This window comes from Salvelinus fontinalis, chromosome 6 (genome assembly GCF_029448725.1).
Source record: "Salvelinus fontinalis isolate EN_2023a chromosome 6, ASM2944872v1, whole genome shotgun sequence".
Classification (NCBI taxonomy): Eukaryota; Metazoa; Chordata; class Actinopteri; order Salmoniformes; family Salmonidae; genus Salvelinus; species Salvelinus fontinalis.
The window spans coordinates 77,941,620-77,964,480 of NC_074670.1; the positions used below are offsets into that span (position 1 = coordinate 77,941,620).

Sequence of the window (22,861 nt, forward strand, 5' to 3'; positions counted from 1 at the left end):
TGTTTCCAAAAGTATTCAGACCCTTTGCTATGAGACTTGAAATTTGGTTCAGGTGCATACTGTTTCCATTGATCATCCTTGAGATGTTTCTACAACTTGATTGGAGTCCACCTGTGGTAAAATGAATTGATTGGACATGATGTGGAAAGGCACACAAGTGTCTATATCAGGTCCCACAGTTGACAGTGTATGTCAGAGCAAAAACCAAGCCATGAGGTGAAAGAAATTGTTCAAAGAGCCCGGAGACAGGATTGTGTCGAGGCACAGATCTGGGGAAGGGTACTAAAACATTTCTGCAGCATTGAAGGTCCCCAAGAACACAGTGGCCTCCATCACTCTTAAATGGTAGAAGTTTGGAACAACCAAGACTCTTCCTAGAGCTGGCCGCCCGGCCAAACTGAGCAATCGGGGGAGAAGGGCCTTGGTCAGGGAGGTGATCACTCTGACAGAGGTCTAGAGTTTCTCTGTGGAGATGGGAGAACCTTCCAGAAGGTCAACCATCTCTGCAGCACTCTACCAATAAGTTCTTTATGGTAGAGTGGCCAGACAGACCTAAAAACAGCTGTGCAGCGACGCTCCCCATCCAACCTGACAGAACTTGAGGGGATCTGCAGAGAAGAATGGGAGAATCTAAAATACTGGTGTGGCAAGCTTGTAGTGTCATACCTGAGAAGACTCGAAGCTGTAATGCTGAAGGTGCTTCAACAAAGTACTGAGTAAAGGGTCTGAATACTTATGTAAATGTGATATTTCAGATTTGTATTCTTTATAAATTAGTAAACATTTCTACAAACATGTTTTTCCTTTGTCATTATGGGGTATTGTGAGGGGAAAAAGCATTTAATCCATTTTAGAATGAGGCTGTAACATAACAAAATGTGCAAAACGTACATTATTTTGGTGATTGACAATAAATAAAAATGTGGATTGGATTAATGACATCTATTATAATCAACAGAGATTCGTGAAAATCTGGGGAGGCAGTAAAGGGGTTCTCTGACCAATTATCCTCCACCTCCCTCATGACCTGGTAAAATAGACTGACTCTCGATATGTTATTGGCAGAAAAGGGCGGGGTATGTAGAATGATTGGGGTTCATTGCTGTACGTTTATTTTTTTAATAACACAGCTCCAGATGGATCAGTGACCAAGGCCCTGGCTGGTTTAACCACATTAGCTCACGAATTAGCAGAGAACTCTGGGGTGGATAATTCTCTAACCAATTGGTTTGATAGTATGTTTGGGAAATGGAAAAATTTAATAATCACTGTGTTGTGGGCAACTTTCACCTGTATGAGTGTTTTGGTTCTGTGTGGATGTTGTTTGGTCCCATGTGTGAGAGGTTTGATCACCAGGACTCTAGAGAGATGACGCAACAGATGGTGAAATATGGACCGATTCCGAGCTCCGACCAGTGTGATGACGAATACAGGCTTTCAGGCCTAGGAGATGGCTCCTTTTCTTTTAACCACGAGGAGCTCATGTTTGACGAGACCATTTTTAATATTTAGACTGTTTTTTAATGAAGATTATGATGAAAGTCCTGATAAGAAGGGTCATAATTGGATGTAGGACAGTCATTGATGAGTATTGAATGTAAATACATGTATTGGTTTGGTTTATTCTTGTATAACATTTATGTTTCCATATAGTGTTTGATGTATCAGTGTGTATTATTTAGTCATTAAGGGTGGATTGATAAAATAATGTACATGTTTAGAGATAATGATTAAATAATTCTACCCTGAAATTTAACCATTAGGGATTATAGTTTATGTAGCATGTAGAAGGAATAATTAAATTATTAAACATAAATCCAACTAGGTTGGACTGGGAGGGAGATAAATGTGTGTGTATGTGTGTGCCCTAAGAAAATACCGAGAACAATTAAACTGTGTTTGAACCGACCTGGCTAGAACTCTGAGAAACTTATGATAGGACAGGGAGTACTTCACTACCCACTGTGTACTTCTCTTTTCCCTAATCTCGGGGGAATGGAACTGTCGGCTGGGTAGTGATACACAGTGGTGAGAACTATGGAGAAGGATAAAACTCACCTACTGTTTGTGTGTATGTATGTGCGTAGGATATCTACTGTTTGTGTGAAAGTATGTGCGTGAGTAAGGAGCAAGTATAAAATGGATGTTTTTGTATAATGGACTGGAGTACTCTCGTGAATAAACATTTTGACTATTGTAAGCTGGGACTCCCGTCTGTTTCATTCAACCAGAATCTTACAAACTCTGGGTTGCAGACTGAGTAGATTAATTGAAGTTTATGAACATTGATAACGAAATTCTCATAACACGAATGCACTGGAAAAAAAGATGAGACTATCTGAACAGAGATATTCTGCATTCACGCTCATATAATAGAATACAAGTGCTCTCACCAGCCCTCAGAATCCCACCCCAAACAGACAGAGGAAAGTTCTGTGCTTGTCTGAGACAGACCTCCTGTGAGAGGTATTGATTACCAGGCCTGGTAGTTGGTAGTACCCACCAGGATGGATAGCTCTTCAATCTGTCTCTGCTGCTCCTGAAGCTGACAGGCAAGTCTCTTTTTCTCCTCCAGCAGACTGCTCACTGTCTCCTGCAGCTCTGGAGGGGAAGAAAGAGGTTCCTGGGTGATACTACGTGATGACATCTCTTCACTACTAAGATTCTAACATATAGCTCTATTACTCTGACATTTTAACATGGTTTATTTTGTTACTGGAAATACCATTATTTCCAGGTGAATCCTAACATGCTGTAAGGGCACAACATCATTTCATTGCAGTCAGTCCATTACCCCGTCAAGACTAATCAAGACAAAGGATCTGATAAAGCGTTGACCTGCTGTTGGTACGAGCTGTAAGGGTCAGGGCTGGTGTCCTGTGTGTCTGTCTGTGTACGGGTCTGGTAGCTACCCGGTACTGTCTGTGTACGGGTCTGGTAGGTACCTGGTACTGTCTGTGTACGGGTCTGGTAGGTACCTTTAACCTGCTGTTGGTACTGGCTGTACGGGTCAGGGCTGGTGTCCTGTGTGTCTGTCTGTGTACGGGTCTGGTAGCTACCCGGTACTGTCTGTGTACGGGTCTGGTAGGTACCTGGTACTGTCTGTGTACGGGTCTGGTAGGTACCTTTAACCTGCTGTTGGTACTGGCTGTACGGGTCAGGGCTGGTGTCCTGTGTGTCTGTCTGTGTACGGGTCTGGTAGCTACCCGGTACTGTCTGTGTACGGGTCTGGTAGGTACCTGGTACTGTCTGTGTACGGGTCTGGTAGGTACCTGGTACTGTCTGTGTACGGGTCTGGTAGGTACCTTTAACCTGCTGTTGGTACTGGCTGTACGGGTCAGGGCTGGTGTCCTGTGTGTCTGTCTGTGTATGGGTCTGGTAGCTACCCGGTACTGTCTGTGTACGGGTCTGGTAGGTACCTGGTACTGTCTGTGTACGGGTCTGGTAGGTACCTTTAACCTGCTGTTGGTACTGGCTGTACGGGTCAGGGCTGGTGTCCTGTGTGTCTGTCTGTGTACGGGTCTGGTAGCTACCTGGTACTGTCTGTGTACGGGTCTGGTAGGTACCTTTAACCTGCTGTTGGTACTGGCTGTACGGGTCAGGGCTGGTGTCCTGTGTGTCCGTCTCCTCTTCCAGAGGCATGCAGTCTGTGATACTAGGTAGCATCTCATCCAGACAGGGTCGAGACGACAGGCTCAGATACTTCAGCTTCCTGTTCTCACTGTTCAACTGGGGGACAAACAACACACGCTGGATTATATGTGATAAAGACAAATTATATAAAGCTGATAACAGAGGTTGATAGCACACATCAAAATACACTGATTTGGCATGTTGATTGTTTGTGATATTGTAAAATATGTATGTACTGTAGCCTACACATCAGAGGCTTATGGAAATAAACATTATGCACACAAGCCTATACAAATAACCAACATTCTAATGGTCTAGGTCCATTTAACCACCTCGCAGTGTCAGTCTCTTACCTTGGTGGCAAGGGCCTCAACTACTAAGTCAAGCAGTGTCAGTCTCTTACCTTGGTGGCAAGGGCCTCAACTACTAAGTCAAGCAGTATCAGTCTCTTACCTTGGTGGCAAGGGCCTCAACTACTAAGTCAAGCAGTATCAGTCTCTTACCTTGGTGGCAAGGGCCTCAACTACTAAGTCAAGCAGTGTCAGTCTCTTACCTTGGGGGCAAGGGCCTCAACTACTAAGTCAAGCAGTATCAGTCTCTTACCTTGGTGGCAAGGGCCTCAACTACTAAGTCAAGCAGTGTCAGTCTCTTACCTTGGTGGCAAGGGCCTCAACTACTAAGTCAAGCAGTATCAGTCTCTTACCTTGGTGGCAAGGGCCTCAACTACTAAGTCAAGCAGTATCAGTCTCTTACCTTGGTGGCAAGGGCCTCAGCATTTTCTCTGCAGGATTTTTCTATCTCCAGCTGCGTCTGCAGAACGCTCACCTCCTCGATCACCATTTGGGAAACTGGAATACAAAAAACATTACATTACAGTTAGTTTTATTGTTTTATGGTACGGTTTGACTCCTATTTTAAATAATGAATGAATGACTGAATGGGGGACAATATGTCTATTGTGTTTCTATATTTCACCTTTGATCTATTCAGTTTCCCTCTATTTCTCCATATTGAGCTATTCAGTTTCCCACTATTTCCCCTTCTCCCTATTGAACGATTCAGTTTCCCTCTATTTCCCCTTCTCCTTATTGAACGATTCAGTTTCCCTCTATTTCTCCATATTGAATGATTCAGTTTCCCACTATTTCCCCTTCTCCCTATTGAACGATTCAGTTTCCCTCTTTTTCTCCATATTGATCTATTCAGTTTCCCACTATTTCCCCTTCTCCATATTGATCTATTCAGTTTCCCTCTATTTCTCCATATTGATCTATTCAGTTTCCCTCTATTTCTCCATATTGATCTATTCAGTTTCCCTCTGGCGACAGACAGAACTGTAGCAGGGTCCATGTGACATTCTGATGTAACCAGATCATGTTGCATTGGAGACCAGGAAGGCTCTGGCCCTTTATAGTCATTCATTAGTATTTACTCTAGCTACTAAATACTCTACAATCACATTAACTAAGGTTCATGTGGTTCCACTGAACATTTAAGCTTATCCTGAATTTGTGGTTATTTTTGTTTCAAAACATAAGGCTACAGTACTTAAAATGTTCTTAAAATATTTCACGGGCAAATTAGATTGGGTGCTGCTGTTGAAAGGAAAAGAGGTGCAATCATTCTCCCATTTGCACACAATCATTGCATATTGGCACACCCACAACAGCCACTACACCCACAACACCCACAACAGCCACTACACCCACAACACCCACAACACCCACAACAGCCACTACACCCACAACACTCACAACACCCACAACACTCACAACACCCACAACACCCACTACACCCACTACACCCACTACACCCACTACACCCACAACACCCACAACACCCACAACACCCACATAGCCATCATTTGTTAATTATTGAAATGCTACCCAAACAATGTTCCCTGTAAAACTGCTCGTGTGCAGGACTGCAGTGCAGAATTAATATCAGCCAGAGCAGAGAAGCACGAGATGGGGGTTCACTCAACTTTCTACAGTTTTCCCCCATTAGTTAACACTATCGACGTTTCCCTCTACTGTGGGAATTGTGATCGAATCAACGTAGTGTTAAGCCACTTTCAATGTAACATCCCGAAACAGAGAGCATCGGAGTAGGATTCTATTACATTGACCAGGCACGACCCATACTCTACCAGACCGGTGCGCCATATCCAATCAGAGCTGCATTATCCTTATACTGTATGCAAATAGACCATTTCCACGTATGAATCTGTGCCATTCACTTGGAACTGGACAATGTTAAGGCTATACAGTATGAGCGGTTGTGAGAAGATGCGCTTGTTTTGAGATCAAACTGAGAGTTTCATATAGCCACGTGTGTACATTTTGTTCATATCTTTTTGCTAGTTAGTGAGTTATTAGCCCAATTATAGCTCATTTCTAGTCGGAAATGGGGGAGTGGTTGCTTCCTACAAGAACACAAAACGTATTTATAGCCGTCTTTGAAAAACTAGTCAGGTAAAGAGCTTTTTTTTCTGTTTTAAAGGTGGAGTATTTTCAGACGAGTAGCCAATAGGCAGAGGGTAGCATGATTTGTCTGATTCTCTGTCGTAATGGTATGGGAATAATTCTATTTTGTTTCTTGCATCAAACCAACACAACATTTTCAGTCACCTCCTTGTCTGAAGGACAAACGGATAAGCCCTGCATGTTTCTTTCAAAAGTCTCATGGAATGTAGGCCTACATTGAACACCACACATTAGCTGCTACTGTAGGCTGAATGATAGAACAGCTATTTCCATGTTCATATGTTATGGGATGCATTTTCTCCATTGTTTTTAATGGTAGGCCACTCTGGTAGAACTACATTATGATCAAATAGCCACAATAGCCTACTTGACCACTGTTATAAAAAGGGTACAGCCTCAGTGTTCACAATAAACGGGCGACAAAAAAATTGCACAGAATTTTTCATAACGTTCAAGTTTGTGCTCAGCAGACCTGAAATTTGCTCAGTGTTGAAAAAAAATGAGAAGGAACATTGCTCCCTACACATCTTAGTTGATAGAGTGTATACTACTACAGTACATCTGGCCCCTCAAGGGAGAATCTGGTTTCATCTGTTTCACCGTGACACCAATCCAACTAAGGGTACAACAGCCTACCTAGTCTGCTAAACTCCCCCTGTCCTCTGTGTTCTGCAGAAGCAGCCGCTGTGTTTATTCATGTGCTATACTGTTCCGTTGCAAAAAAATACAACATTTTAATGCAATATTCAACATGTTAAAGCTTATTCATTAACTTGCTTTAATGCCTTCTGAACACACATGCCTCTGCATATTATCCCCAGCTTGATTACACCATTTTTACAAAGCAGTAGGTCGATCCTAACCCTGGTGTCTGACACTGAGCATGCATGAGTCAAGTCCCTGAGAATTCTGGGAAAGGGAATTGGTGATTATGCTTGTTATCACACTTAGGAGCAGATGGAAAGTTCTGCAGCACACACACATGACGACAGGCTGATCTCTATAGCTGTCCCACGGTTAAACTACTCCTCTCTGACTCCCTGGATAGTGGATCTCCACATGAGACTAGTGGAAGAGCAGAGCTGGAGGGGCTGTGTGTGTATTGTGGTAGAGATTCTAGGTCAATAACTACTCTATGCTCAATGCTCATTGAGCTGAATGTTGCCTCCAAAAAAACCTGCCTTTAACATGGTGTCATATACTCTGTAGAGGAGCGCTGAGGAAGGCAGTGGCTGTGTACCAAATGGCACCCTATTCCTTACATAGCGCACTACGTTTCACCAGAGCCTATGGTAATAGGGTGTCATTTGGGACACAGTCAGTGACTTACTCAGAGCTCCTCTACAGAGGCAGCAGGATATTATCCTAGACACCAAAGCATTTACCGCTGTCAGGAGGGAGAGGAGCTAAGCTAGGCCAATCAGCTGTCAGGAGGGAGAGGAGCTAAGCTAGGCCAATCAGCAGGGACATTTGCAGCGTCATGCAGGCTCGCTGCGTCAAATGCTGCAGGCCTGAGTCAGCGATGTGGTCTTGGAAGTACTATTGTTGTTTGAATGTAATCAGCCATCTTCTGGTCCTAGCAAAGCAAATAGCTTATAGCCTATAATCATCCTTTTCAAGAGATTATATAGCTAATGGTAATTGTATGATATATTGTCGTTGGTCATACATACCAATATCTCTTGTTTTAAGTGCATGTCAACTTGAAATTGTATTTTAAAAGCTTATTTCCCCATATTGACTAGAGTATAATGTACCTATAAAATATACTGTATCACTCTGAGTGAAAGAACACAATAGAATAGATGCCAGACTGGAACACAGGAACAGCCCCTCTCTTTCTCTAGTAATGAATCATTCATAATTGAGGATTTGAATAATGCAGTGAAATAACATGAGGTGTTGGCATGGTGACCGTGGTTCAGATCAGCGAGATGAATGAATGCCGACCACAGCAGGGGACAGAGGAGAGACACAGTCCCCTGATTATAATAAGACCTGGTAATAACACGTTCTTTGGCCCTGGCTGAAGACTCCCATGGAGTCTAAGAGTCTACAGTCATAATTCAGAGCAACCTGTCTTTAACTATCTATTGTTTAGGTTAAAGGCCAGCAAACAAAATAGGCTACCTCTCTGTTTAAAGATTGTCTGTCTGGGAAGCTGAAACTGGTCAGCAGAATTGTTTCCAGCTTGGTTGAGGAGAGAGACCATCTAACTTTATTAGGTTATGTAAGAACCACAAAAATGATTTCATGCTGCACTTCAAAAGTTAAACACTTCTTACACAATTTACCGATCCTACAAAAGTGTCAAGCAGAAGCCTTTCAGAAACTTGACTTGTAGCGATACAGCCAACCATCTGAACGAAATGCTGATGACGTGACCTATAATTCAACATTGCCAAAGACAGCTAGCTGAAAGTAGCACAATAACCCTGTCATACTAAAGCTACACGTTAAACCTACAGTATACTGTAGCTGTCAATGTTGAATATTGAATGATTATTGTCTTTCTTACCTCGCATAATGATATCAGACTCCAGCACTCAACCCTGTAACCTTCTTCCTTACCAAATCAATTGCTAATGGAGCTACTGTAGTATTTTATTACATGTTGCTAGGAAGAACTTGGCAGGGTTGCCAAAACACAAATCCATGACTATGGTTGGCTGAGGCTCCGAGTAGTGATGGAAACTGGGATACCTTGTTACACACACCCATTCAGGAGCCAGTTTGGAGAGGTGGTCATCACCAGAGGGGTGGGTAGAGAGACCTGTGAGGAAGGGTAATCTGTGTAACAGTAGTGTAAAATGTGTGTGTCAGTGTCTGGAACTCACCTCTCTTGATGTGTTTCAGCTGGCTCTCTGCTTCATCTCTCTCTTCAGTCAGTCTCTTGCACTGAGGAAACAGGAATTAATGGGGTCACAAGAAAGTCATGTTCTACAATACCATCATATGCAGGTCACAGTCACCAATTAACAAACACAAATAGATCACCATTCACAATCCATTTCAGTGTAGTTAATTGACTACAGTAATCCCATGGCCTTCATTGTTATAGGGTATAAAGTATAGGACACTGGACTCCCAACACTGACCTTCTGTCAACACACTGTCTCTATCTGTCACAGAATTTCAGTCTGTGACAGACCCACACAACCTTTTACAGATGCACCATTGAGAGCATCCTGTCAGGCTGTATCACCGTCTGGTACAGAAAATGCCCTATCTGCAACCGCAGGGCTCTCCAGAGGGTGGTGCGGTCAGCACAACACATCACCGGGGGCACACTGCCTGCCCTTCAGGACATCTACAGCACCCGGTGTCACAGAAAGGCCAAGAAGATCATCAAGGTCATCAACCATCCGAGCCACGGTCTGTTCACCCTGATATCATCCAGAAGGTGAGGTCAGTGCAGGTGCATCAAAGCTGGGACCGAGAGACTGAAAAACAGCTTCTATCTCAAGGCCAATCAGACTGTTAAATAGTCACCACTAGCCAACCTCGCCCAAGTAACCTGCCCTAAACTTTAGCCACTGTCACTAGCCGACTACCACCCGTTTACTTAACCCTGCACCTTAGAGGCTGCTGCTTATGCACATAGACCTGGAACACTGGTCATTTTAATCATGGAACACCTGACACTTTAATAATGTTTACATACTGTTTTACCCATTGAATTTACATATATACTGTATTCTAGTCAAGGCCATCCTATTTAGCTATTGCTGTACATATACTATTCTATCCTATGTATTCTATATACTACATATTCTATCCATATACTGTCCATAATGTCTATGCATCCCATTATATATATATATATATATATATATATATATATATATATATATATATATATATATATATATATATATATATATATATATATATATACACTGCTCAAAAAAATAAAGGGAACACTTAAACAACACAATGTAACTCCAAGTCAATCTCCAAGTCAATCACATTTGTGGCCTGCTGGAGGTCATTTTGCATGGCGCTGGCAGTGCACCTCCTTGCACTAAGGCGGAGGTAGCGGTCCTGCTGCTGGGTTGTTGCCCTCCTACGGCCTCCTCCACGTCTCCTGATGTACTGGCCTGTCTCCTGGTAGCGCCTGCATGCTCTGGACACTACGTTGACAGACACAGCAAACCTTTTTGCCACAGTTCGCATTGATGTGCCATCCTGGATGAACTGCACTACCTGAGCCACTTGTGTGGGTTGTAGACTCCGTCTCATGCTACCACTAGAGTGAGAGCACCGGCAGCATTCAAAAGTGACCAAAACATCAGCCAGGAAGCATAGGAACTGAGAAGTGGTCTGTGGTCACCACCTGCAGAATCACTCCTGTTTTGGGGGGTGTCTTGCTAATTGCCTATAATTTCCACCTTTTGTCTATTCCATTTGCACAACAGCATGTGAAATTTATTGTCAATCAGTGTTGCTTCCTAAGTGGACAGTTTGATTTCACAGAAGTGTGATTGACTTGGAGTTACATTGTGTTGTTTAAGTGTTCCCTTTATTTTTTTGAGCAGTGTATATATATATATATACAATAACAGTCAGTGAAAGTTTCTTCAAGTGCAGTTGCAAAAACCATCAAGTGCTATGATGAAACTGGCTCTCATGAGGGCCGCCACAGGAAAGGAAGACCCAGAGTTACCTCTGCTGCAGAGGATAAGTTCATTAGAGTTACCAGCCTCAGAAATTAGAGCCCAAATAAATGCTTCACAGAGTTCAAGTAACAGACATCTCAACATCAACTGTTCAGAAGAGACTGGCCTTCATGGTCGAAATGCTGAAGAGAAACGAACGAATGATCTCCACATGTGTGGTTCCCACCGTGAAGCATGGAGGAGGAGGTGTGATGGTATGGGTGTGCTTTGCTGGTGACACTGTCTGTGATTTATTTAGAATTCAAGACACACTTAACCAGCATGGCTACCACAGCATTCTGCAGCGATTCACCATTTCATCTGGTTTGCACTTAGTGGGACTATCAATTGTTTTTCAACAAGACAATGACCCAAAACACACCTTCAGGCTGTGTAAGGGCTATTTGACCAAGGAGAGTGATGGAGTGCTGCATCAGATGACCTGGCCTCCACAATCATCCTACCTCAACCAAATTGAGATGGTTTGGGATGAGTTGAAACGTAGAGTGAAGGAAAAGCAGCCAACAAGTGCTCAGCATATGTGGGAACTACTTCAAGACTGTTGGAATAGCCTTCCAGGTGAAGCTGGTTGAGAGAATGCAAAGAGTGTGTCATCAAGGCAAAGAGTGGCTACTTTGAAGAATCTCAAAAATAAAATATTTTCAGTTGCTACATGATTCCATATGTGTTATTTCATAGTTTTGATGTCTTCACTTTCATTCTACAATGTAGAGAATAGTAAAAATAAAGAAAAACCCTTGAATGAGTAGGTGTGTCCAAACTTTTAACTGGTACTGTATATATATGTATACACACAGTGCATTCGGAAAGTATTCAGACCCCTTGACTTTTTCCCCGGTGTTACATTACTGCCTTATTCTAAACACATTTGGACATTTTCACTTGGGGGTGTACTCACTTTTGTTGCCAGCGGTTTAGACATTAATGGCTGTGTGTTGAGTTATTTTGAGGGGACAGCAAATTTACACTGTTATACAAGCTGTACACTCACTACTGTACATTGTAGCAAAGTGTCATTTCTTCAGTGTTGTCACATGAAAAGATATACTCAAATATTTACAAAAATGTGAGGGGTGTACTCACTTTTGTGATATACTGTATATATATATATATATATACACACACAGTTGAAGTAAGAAGTTTACATACACCTTTAAATACATTTAAACTCAGTTTTTCACGATTCCTAACATTTAATTCCTAGTAAAAATTCCCGGTCTTGGGTCAGTTAGGATCACCACTTTATTTTAAGAATGTGAAATGTCAGAATAGTAGAATGATCTATTTCAGCTTTTATTGTTTTCATCACATTCCCAGTGGGTCAGAAGTTTACATACACTCAATTAGTATTTGGTAGCATTGCCTTTCAATTGTTTAACTTGGGTCAAACGTTTTGGGTAGCCTTCCACAAGCTTCCCACAATAAGTTGGGTGAATTTTGGTCCATTCCTCCTGACAGAGCTCCAGTAACTGAGTCAGGTTTTTAGGCCTCCTTGCTCACACACACTTTTTCAGTTCTGCCCACACATTTTATATAGGATTGAGGTCAGAGCTTTGTGATGGCCACTCCAATACCTTGACTTTGTTGTCCTTAAGCCATTTAGCCACAACTTTGGAAGTATGCTTGGGTCATTGTCCATTTAGGAGACCCATTTGCGACCAAGCTTTAACTTCCTGACTGATGTCTTGAGATGTTGCTTCAATATATCCACATAATTTTCCATCCTCATGATGACATCTATTTTGTGAAGTGCACCAGTCCCTCCTGCAGCAAAGCACCCCCACAACATGATGCTGCCACCCCCCCTGCCCCTGTCAAATGAACACCGAACAAAAACTACAAAATACTGAACGAAACATGAAGCTACTGGTGTGCACACAGGCAACTATCTGTAGACAAGATCCCACAAAACACAAAGGGGAAATGGCTGCCTAAATATGACCCCAGAAAAAGCTGTTCAGAGACAGCTGTTTATTGTTGTCTCTGATTGGAAACCATACCAGGCCAACATAAACCATTAAACACCTAGATGACCCACCCTAGTCACTATCACGCCCTAACCAACAGAAAATAAATAGCTCTCTATGGTTAGGGCGTGATACCCCCGAGCTTCACGGTTGGGATGGTGTTCTTCGGCTTGCAAGCATCACCCTTTTTCCTCCGAACATAACTAAGGTCATTATGGCCAAAAAGTTATATTTTTGTTTCATCAGACCAGAAGACATTTCTCCAAAAAGTACGATCTTTGTCCCCATGTGCAGTTGCAAACCGTAGTCTGGCTTTTTTTAAGGCGGTTTTGGAGCAGTGGCTTCTTCCTTGCTGAGCGGCCTTTCAGGTTATGTCGATAGAGGACTTGTTTTACTGTGAATATAGATACTTTTGTACTGGTTTCCTCCAGCATCTTCACAAGGTCCTTTGCTGTTGTTCTGGGATTGATTTGCACTATTAGCACCAAAGTACGTTCATCTCTTGGAGACAGAATGCGTCTCCTTCCTGAGTGCAATGACGGCTGCGTGGTCCCATGGTGTTTATACTTGCGTACTATTGTTTGTACAGATGCACGTGGTACCTTCAGGCATTTGGAAATTGCTCCCAAGGATGAACCAGACTTGTGGAGGTATGCAATTTTTTTCTGAGTTCTTGGCTGATTTCTTTTGATTTTCCCATGTTGTCAAGCAAAGAGGCACTGAGTTTGAAGGTAGGCCTTGAAATACATCCGCAGGTACACCTCCAATTGACTCAAATGATGTCAATTAGCCTATCAGAAGCTTCTAAAGCAATGACATCATTTTCTGGAATATTCCAAGCTGTTTAAAGGTACAGTCAACTTAGTGTATGTAAACTTCTGACCCACTGGAATTGTGATACAGTGAATTATACGTGAAATAATCTGTCTGTAAACAATTGTTGGAAAAATGACTTGTGTCATGCACAAAGTAGATGTCCTAACCGACTTGCCAAAACTGTAATTTGTTAACAACAAATTTGTGGAGTGGTTTAAAAACAAGTTTTAATGACTCCAACATAAGTGTATGTAAACTTACGACTTCAACTCTGTATATATTTATACACCGGATGCCAACATTGCTCTATGTAATATTTCTTAATTCAATTCTTTTACTTTTAGAGTTGTGTGTATTGTTGTGTATTGTTACATACTACTGCTCTGTTGGAGCTAGGAACACAAGCATTCCGCTACACCCGCTATAACATCTGCTAAAGGTGTACGCGACCAATAACATGTGCTTTGATTTGACACTGGACTTCTATGATGCACTGTAGAACTACCTCCCTATAGGTTCCGTTTTGTCGGACAGACAAGGGAGCAGCTTCTACTACACGGTTCACTCTTTATATATGCCACAGTAATGGGTAGTCAGAGTATGCAGAGTTCCTCTGAGATGTTGGTAATAGAGTACATGGAAAACAATGGTTCTTCTACAATTCAGTAGGTAGTATGTGGCCCAGGGGGCACAACTTTCACTGGGGACATTCTGAAATTGCATTTTTGCCCCTCCCCCCCTCACACACAATTTTTTTCATTGTAATGTGATACAAACGAGGGAATGGTGTGCTTTAGGACCAGGCGTGTTTGAAGTGTTTATCTGACAGAATTTGTTTACAAAAATAAAAAATGTCTCCCCCCACTTTTAAAACCAAAGTTGCACCCCTGATGTGGCCTATATTGGGTCATTATCAGTTAAGGTAGGATAGGACTTATATTTTCCATTTTCTTACCAATTATTCTGTAACACCCACAGGAAGCTCATACCTAACATCTGTGTATTTCTGCCAGGCCCCTAGCTCTGCCAGGGATGTTCTGATCAGAAATGGTGTTGACTAGCATACTGTTAAAGCATGTGGCCCACAGATTTGATACTTTTATTATTATTATTTGTACAGTAGTATCACCCCTGTTTTAAACAGGCCCATTGTGTAATCATGCATGAATTAACATTTTCTTTATTGATATAGATTTTTTTAAATGCTAAGGTTTAATTACCCTTTTGTCAAATGCTAAGGACCCTTTTGTCAAGGCCTGATGTAATTAATTTATAGTGCATAGGATTGCATTTGTAGAAACAACAAATTAGGTAGTATAGAAATATAAAAAATCGCGGTGATAAAATGACCTATAAAATATAATATGATGCTCCCAATTATCAAGCATCTAATCTGGTTTGTTCAACTGAGATCCAACCATTATTTTAGTGTGTCCAGCTAAGGACCCCAAACAAATCTAGACACCAAAATCTTGCCGACACCGGGTTGTCCTAGAACAGCGAGATTTTGGGAGGGGTCGGCCCTTTGATTTCTCTCAGCATAGTTTACGTACAACGAAGAAGCCGGCCGGCACAAACATTTGCATTGAAAAAAATAAGAACGTGTCACCTTGATCTCGTTCTGTCAACTATGTTACTTCTGTAATCTTGGAAAAAGGTCAAAAATAGATGTAGCAGAAGAGCATCTATTACCTGCATTTTCTGCGTATCTCTCGCCTTTTCCCCACATCCCTCCATCTGCACCAGCCCGGATGATGAAGACTGTAGCATTATCCACACCGGCCGATAACTAATCTAATATCTTGGCCTGTATAAATATACTATTATAGAAAGAAAATAACTAGGCTACTTCTAACAACAACTGGCAAAGCCGCTGATACGCCTTAGAAATAAATAGCATTTTATGTCTATATGGGATGGATGACTGCTACCGCTACTCAGGCACACTGGATCCTTTCGCTGACAAGATAGCCTGCCCCGGTGCCCCCCCCCCCCCCCCCCCCCGGTGCCCCCCGGGGTTTATTGCGCATGCATCCTCATTTCGTATTCGTCCATATTTGCTGATGACCATAAAAGCTCCACCCCATCAGATTGATTGTGAATTGTAATTAGGGATAAACGTTTTTTCAATGTCTTCAACTGTTAAATATTTTTAAAAATATATATATAATAAAAAATAATAACTGCCCATCTCTCGAGAGACTGACAAGAATGTATCAACGTTTCTTCAGACTGCTCAACAACACATATTTGGTCAATATCCCTGTTCTATGCAATTAGGATCTGGGTTTAACCACAGGCTGCTGGTGGGATTCAGCAAATCAGGAATATAAATTACTCGAGAAAAAAAGTCCTCTGGTGAATGAACGAATGAGGAATTGTATTTATTAAAGTAAATAATAATGAAATATAGTGCTCTGCATCAACAACAACAAAAAATGTACAGATAAATTCCATTATCAGGCACAGCAGATGGAATAACCTCATAAGACAATTCCATTATCAGGCACAGCAGATGGAATAACCTCATAAGACAATTCCATTAGTGTTGCTAGTACCATACAAGATTGAAAGTTGATACAAAAACAGGTAAAAAATAAAATAGAAGACATTTCATCGTTACAAAAATATAAATATTCAGCTATTAACAGACAATATAAAAACAGAAAAACTCCAACACGTGGGACTTAAATATGTTCACATAACAAACATGGTGAAAAGCCTTTTTTCCTTTCCTCTTCAAACGATGGGGAACATTACAGCATTCGTCTTCCTTAGTACACCTTTGACCTGACAAGCAAAATAGAGGAAAAACTGATGAGCATGAAACACTGAGCAGATCAGGTCACATCGAGCATCACTGATATAGGAGCTTTACAGTGAAACATTATGCAAGGTCACATCCAGCATCACTGATATAGGAGCTTTACAGTGAAACATTATGCAAGGTCACATCCAGCATCTCTGATATAGAACCTTTACAGTGAAACATTATGCAAGGTCACATCCAGCATCGCTGATATAGGAGCTTTACAGTGAAACATTATGCAAGGTCACATCCAGCATCACTGATATAGGAGCTTTACAGTGAAACATTATGCAAGGTCACATCCAGCATCTCTGATATAGAACCTTTACAGTGAAACATTATGCAAGGTCACATCCAGCATCGCTGATATAGGAGCTTTACAGTGAAACATTATGCAAGGTCACATCCAGCATCGCTGATATAGGAGCTTTACAGTGAAACATTATGCAAGGTCACATCCAGCATCACTGATATAGGAGCTTTACAGTGAAACATTATGCAAGGTCACATCCAGCATCTCTGATATAGAACCTTTACAGTGAAACATTATGCAAGGTCACATCCAGCATCGCTGATATAGGAGCTTTACAGTGAAACATTATGCAAGGTCACATCCAGCATCTCTGATATAGAACCTTTACAGTGAAACATTATGCAAGGTCACATCCAGCATCGCTGATATAGGAGCTTTACAGTGAAACATTATGCAAGGTCACATCCAGCATCGCTGATATAGGAGCTTTACAGTGAAACATTATGCAAGGTCACATCCAGCATCACTGATATAGGAGCTTTACAGTGAAACATTATGCAAGGTCACATCCAGCATCGCTGATATAGGAGCTTTACAGTGAAACATTATGCAAGGTCACATCCAGCATCGCTGATATAGGAGCTTTACAGTGAAACATTATGCAAGGTCACATCCAGCATCGCTGATATAGGAGCTTTACAGTGAAACATTATGCAAGGTCACATCCAGCATCACTGATATAGGAGCTTTACAGTGAAACATTATGCAAGGTCACATCCAGCATCTCTGATATAGAACCTTTACAGTGAAACATTATGCAAGGTCACATCCAGCATCTCTGATATAGAACCTTTACAGTGAAACATTATGCAAGGTCACATCCAGCATCTCTGATATAGAACCTTTACAGTGAAACATTATGCAAGGTCACATCTTAAGCGCAAAGCATAATACATTCATTGATCAATAATCAACAAATGATGAGGCCTAAAACCAAGGAATCTACCCAGTCCAGAGAGAAGAGCATGTCATGCCTAGCCTGGGTGCCAGTCTCTTTCTCCAGTAGGAGAAACATGTCATGCCTAGCCCGGGTGCCAGTCTCTTTCTCCAGTAGGAGAAACATGTCATGCCTAGCCCGGGTGCCAGTCTCTTTCTCCAGTAGGAGAAACATGGCATGCCTAGCCTGGGTACCAGTTTTTTTCTGCTCTCTTGCCAACCCTTTAAATGTAAATTCCATAAGGAGTTGGCAAGAGAGTATAAACAGACTGGTACCCAGGCTATGCCATGTCATAGCTCTCCTACTGGAGAAAGAGACTGGTACCCAGGCTATGTCATGTTTCTCCTACCTGGAGAAAGAGACTGGTACCCAGGCTATGCCATGTCATGGCTCTCCTACTGGAGAAAGAGACTGGTACCCAGGCTATGTCATGTTTCTCCTATCTGGAGAAAGAGACTGGTACACAACCTACCAAGATAAAGAGACTGGTAACCAGGCTATGTCATGTGATGTTTATTCTTGCTGGAGAAAGCCTGGGTACCAGTTTTATTGTCATGTTTCTCCTACCTGGAGAAAGCAGATATGGACATGATTCCCAGCAGCATCTCCAGACTGTAGAAGCAGAGTAACACAGCATTAAGGATGAACTCCAGGCGCAGGACGAATGTCTGCAGCATCAGGTAGTACACAGACAGCACTGTGCACGGCACCAGGACCAGCACACTCACTGACATGGCCAGAGAACGCTCTGTTAAGTTCCCCTTCCAACCTGGAACAAGTGTGGACGGAAAAAAACGTTAGCACATGATCATAAGGAAGGACATATAGCATAGTCCTACAGTAGGTACCAAATAGAACTACCAGATGCCATTATGGCAATAAATATGACAAGTAATAAGCACACAATGTAGGCTACATAATGTGAATATTCTTGTTTTAAATGAACACACCATGAGATGTTGCAGAGGCATACTGGTAGCCCAGAATACAGCTTCACAAAACACAAACCGTAAAATATTCGGAGGGACTCCAGGCCAAGGAAAACAAGTAGTAGCCCAACGTCCAACGTGAGACTAGCTGGTGGGTATGGTAACAACAATCCTGTGGAAATACAAAAGGCATATTTAGAAATCAATCATTTTGCTTTTAGCCTTGACACTGGGTTTGCAAAACATCAGGCAGTGAGTGATTGATTAAACATTAGTTTATGTCTCTTGTGTGGTCATTTGAGTAGACTACAAACCTTTGTAAACAAACATCAGACCCTCAGCAAGGAAGTAGGCAGCAAAATACCAGCCGTTGAGGTAGAACAGGACCTGCAGTGGTGTGGAGGACAACTGAGATGTGTCGTTAAGGTCATATCTAAGACTTGCAAATGGTAGCCCACTGGCAGATGATATAACCAAGGGTCTATGATATGAGTAGGCAGGGCAAACCCATTTTGGTGATTTCTGGTAGCCTATATCATCAAAAATAAATCACAGCACATGTTTGGACCCACTGAGCAGTTTTCCCCCTGAGTAAGTCCAATACCATTGGAAATGAAAATGTTGAAAGTTCAATTTATATTCCTAAAACTTAAGTTGAAAATGATGCTGTCGCTGCTTCCTGTTGACAGAACATTTAGATCAATAGCTCAATGTAAAAACACAGTTAACGTGTCCAAATCAACAAACAAACATGCAGAAACAGTTTGTAATATATTGAAAACCTAAACATAAAATGTACTGTCTACACATAAATGTGCAACAATACTAATCATATTACTTGTATTTTTTAAATGAGCACCTTAGAAACTGCACCCTGTTATTTTAACAATAAATCACTCATATCGATTTGGGGGGGGGGGGGGGGGTCATGTAAAAACCACATAATTGTACTCACTGGTTAGAGAACAACCTGCAGAAGACAGTCAGCTACATTTTGGAATGTTGCATTTTTGATACGGGGGACACCAACAGAAAGAGAAATGCAACACTTGTCAGTCCCTCCTATCGATTATCACGTTGAAATCAATAGTTTTATAGGGGGGAGATGAGGTTGCACGTTCTGTTAAAACTAACACAGCTCAAAAACCACACGGAATCTGGAAATAATGTGTACATCAGGACAATTTGTAGAAGACACCTAGCTACATTCTGAAGTGTTGCATTTTGATTGAAGTGGGTCGACAACGCGGTAAGCCTAATGCAATTGTATAAAAATATTGCACTTCCATCGATATCACATTGAAATCAATAGAATAAGGGGCAAACGTTTGCGGTGTTTGCACTGTTTAAACAAACACTTTTCAAAAAGCCACACGGAATCTGAGGATAATTTTCACATCACTGGTAAGAAGAGAATTTGTTGAAGACAATCATCAAAATTATAGAATGTCGGGAGAGAGATGACCATTTTAATTGAAAACAATCACAGCCAGGTACTTCATTGTTACCCAGAAAGGATTTGATATTGATATCAAAACAGCTGCATTGGACCTTTAAAAATGATAAGTGTTCTAAGTCCTGCAACAGACAGGCGCATATAACAAAATGAACGGTACCAACCCACATATATTAACCCGTTTAAAGCAATCGATTTAAATCTATTCGTCATGACAGTGAACTTTTATATTTAGCATCACCAATCTAAAGAAAAAAGGATCTTGTATGTCAACTAAATGTTACGTGTTGAAAATGTGAGCTTGTGTAATGTAACACAAACCTTGGGGAAATTGGCATAAAGTAAAATAATAGAATACAACAAAATAATTCAATACTTAAATTTAGGATGATGGTAAACCAAGCACACTCACAGTTTTTTTTACAACAATGACATCCATGTCTTCCTACTTAACCACGGAGAGCTTAAAAATACTCCTAAGCAAATGTTTACTGTGTTCTCTAGACTAGTAGTTCTCAAATGTTTACTGTGCTCTCTAGACTAGTAGTTCTCAAATGTTTACTGTGTTCTCTAGACTAGTAGTTCTCAAATGTTTACTGTGTTCTCTAGACTAGTAGTTCTCAAATGTTTACTGTGCTCTCTAGACTAGTAGTTCTCAAATGTTTACTGTGCTCTCTAGACTAGTAGTTCTCAAATGTTTACTGTGTTCTCTAGACTAGTAGTGCTCAAATGTTTACTGTGCTCTCTAGACTAGTAGTTCTCAAATGTTTACTGTGTTCTCTAGACTAGTAGTTCTCAAATGTTTACTGTGTTCTCTAGACTAGTAGTTCTCAAATGTTTACTGTGCTCTCTAGACTAGTAGTTCTCAAATGTTTACTGTGTTCTCTAGACTAGTAGTGCTCAAATGTTTACTGTGCTCTCTAGACTAGTAGTTCTCAAATGTTTACTGTGTTCTCTAGACTAGTAGTTCTCAAATGTTTACTGTGCTCTCTAGACTAGTAGTTGTCAAATGTTTACTGTGTTCTCTAGACTAGTAGTTCTCAAATGTTTACTGTGCTCTCTAGACTAGTAGTTCTCAAATGTTTACTGTGTTCTCTAGACTAGTAGTTCTCAAATGTTTACTGTGCTCTCTACACTAGTAGTTCTCAAATGTTTACTGTGTTCTCTAGACTAGTAGTTCTCAAAGTGGGGTATGTGGAGGTACTGCAGGGGCATGATCAAAAATAAAAAAAGATATACACTACTGTTCAAAAGTTTAGGATCACTTAGAAATGTCAATTTTTTTGTCCATTAAAATAACATCAAATTGATCCAAAATACAGGGTAGACATTGTTAATCTTTGTAAATTACTATTATAGCTGGAAACGGCAGATTTTTTAAAATGTAATATCTACATAGGCCCATTATCAGCAAACATCACTCCTGTGCTCCAATGGCACATTGTGTTAGCTTATCCAAGTATTGCATTTTTTAAAAGGCTAATTGATCATTAGAAAACCCTTTTACAATTATGTTAGCACAGCTGAAAACGGTTGTGCTGATTGAAGCAATAAAACTGGCCTTCTTTAGACTTGTTGAGAATAAATGCACTGTAATTTAAAAATGTAATCCTTAGTTGCTAAATGCATTTTTGGTATGGAATACCATGATATACTAATCGATTCTTGAAAAATAAAACTTAGAAATGCCTTATGAGGTTATTTCAACTGTTGTACCCCATCAGAACCTAAAATTGCTCCTTTAAAAAAAAAAAACTCTGTTTGTAAATAATATAAATGTAAACAAACACTGTATAGCCTCAAAACATTGGTTACATTTCTCCAGGCCAATCCTTCAGCTTTTTACCAAAACGGAGGCGGGGGTGTCTGCTTTGTTATTGTTTCAATTAAGGACTCCAGCTTTAAAACTGCAACGTTTTCTCGCTGCCTCATGACATATTGTGTACTATTGCAGGATATTAGCTTAAACTGTAAAATTCTCTCTCGATACCAAGTGGTGGGCTTTAAAAATGTTCCTTCCCAGAGCCGAGACTTGGTTCAGACAGCCATGCATTGCCGACGTCATTGTAAAACTCATTGAATACTATTTATTTTTTATTTTGATGTCACTCGGGTTATGAGAAAACGTTTGAGAACCCCTGCTCTAGACTAGAGCTTCCATATTGAGTGTGAAGCAACCTAAACCTAAGCTTTGACGTCCCTAACGTTATGTCCCAAATCGGTACCCATAGGGCTCTGGTCAGAAGTAGTGCACTATATAAGGAATAAAGATGCAGACTAACGTTAGCTATCACAGTAGCTAATGAAATAGCGGACGTTAACTAGCTATTAAATGCTGCTGATGCAGATTCTACATTACAACAAAAAAACAAAGGATACAATTGGATGTTTTCCTGCAAGAATGAGACAAATGAACAGTTAAACAAGTCTTCTTCTAAATCTTCCCATTCATATCAATTATGTACATGCTTACAGTGATGTATTTCCAAAATGTCTGATTGGCACGCTTGCTTAAACATTTAACATGCTGTTGCTGTGCTGTTCGTGATAGAATGCTAGGTAGCTAACGTTCTCTAGCTAGCTAAGTAGTAGATAACGTTACTTCTCCCATGCTAAGCCTACTAAAATGTATATTATCTTGAAACTGAAAGCGCAACTCATATCCACATTATGACATGCGATTAATAACCAGAGAAATGTATCGTTCACAAGTTGTCTGCACATTTATGAAAACTATTTCCCACTCACCAGACACCGCCATGTTTATTTACCATGGAGACAGACGCCGCACCCATAGAGATAGATAGAGAACTCTAGTGGCCAAAAGTCTGTTTTA

At 41.0% G+C, this 22,861-nt stretch overlaps 2 protein-coding genes across 3 annotated transcripts in view; both read right to left on the bottom strand.

The window, feature by feature from the left end:
* The window catches only part of LOC129858491 (shootin-1-like), a 39,496-nt gene extending 23,938 nt beyond the window's left edge, over window positions 1–15,558 (bottom strand). For both annotated transcript variants that reach the window (XM_055927760.1, XM_055927759.1), the window contains exons 1-5: window positions 15,274–15,558; window positions 8,957–9,017; window positions 4,387–4,481; window positions 3,567–3,729; window positions 2,504–2,601 (exon numbers count right to left, since the gene is read on the bottom strand). In XM_055927760.1, coding sequence (XP_055783735.1) covers window positions 2,504–2,601; window positions 3,567–3,729; window positions 4,387–4,481; window positions 8,957–9,017; window positions 15,274–15,351 — 495 coding nt within the window. In that variant the 5' untranslated portion in view covers window positions 15,352–15,558. The remainder of the gene's footprint in view (window positions 1–2,503; window positions 2,602–3,566; window positions 3,730–4,386; window positions 4,482–8,956; window positions 9,018–15,273) is intronic.
* Window positions 15,559–15,940: 382 nt separating this feature from the next.
* LOC129858492 (transmembrane protein 216-like) lies at window positions 15,941–22,803 on the bottom strand. The gene is made up of 5 exons (XM_055927761.1): window positions 22,405–22,803; window positions 18,884–18,977; window positions 18,649–18,741; window positions 18,208–18,409; window positions 15,941–16,371 (listed from the first exon to the last, which is right to left on the bottom strand). Exons 2-5 carry the CDS (start codon window positions 18,897–18,899, stop codon window positions 16,356–16,358), a joined length of 327 nt encoding a protein of 108 aa, XP_055783736.1. The 5' UTR covers window positions 18,900–18,977; window positions 22,405–22,803; the 3' UTR covers window positions 15,941–16,355.
* Between the last annotated feature and the right edge of the window lie 58 nt (window positions 22,804–22,861).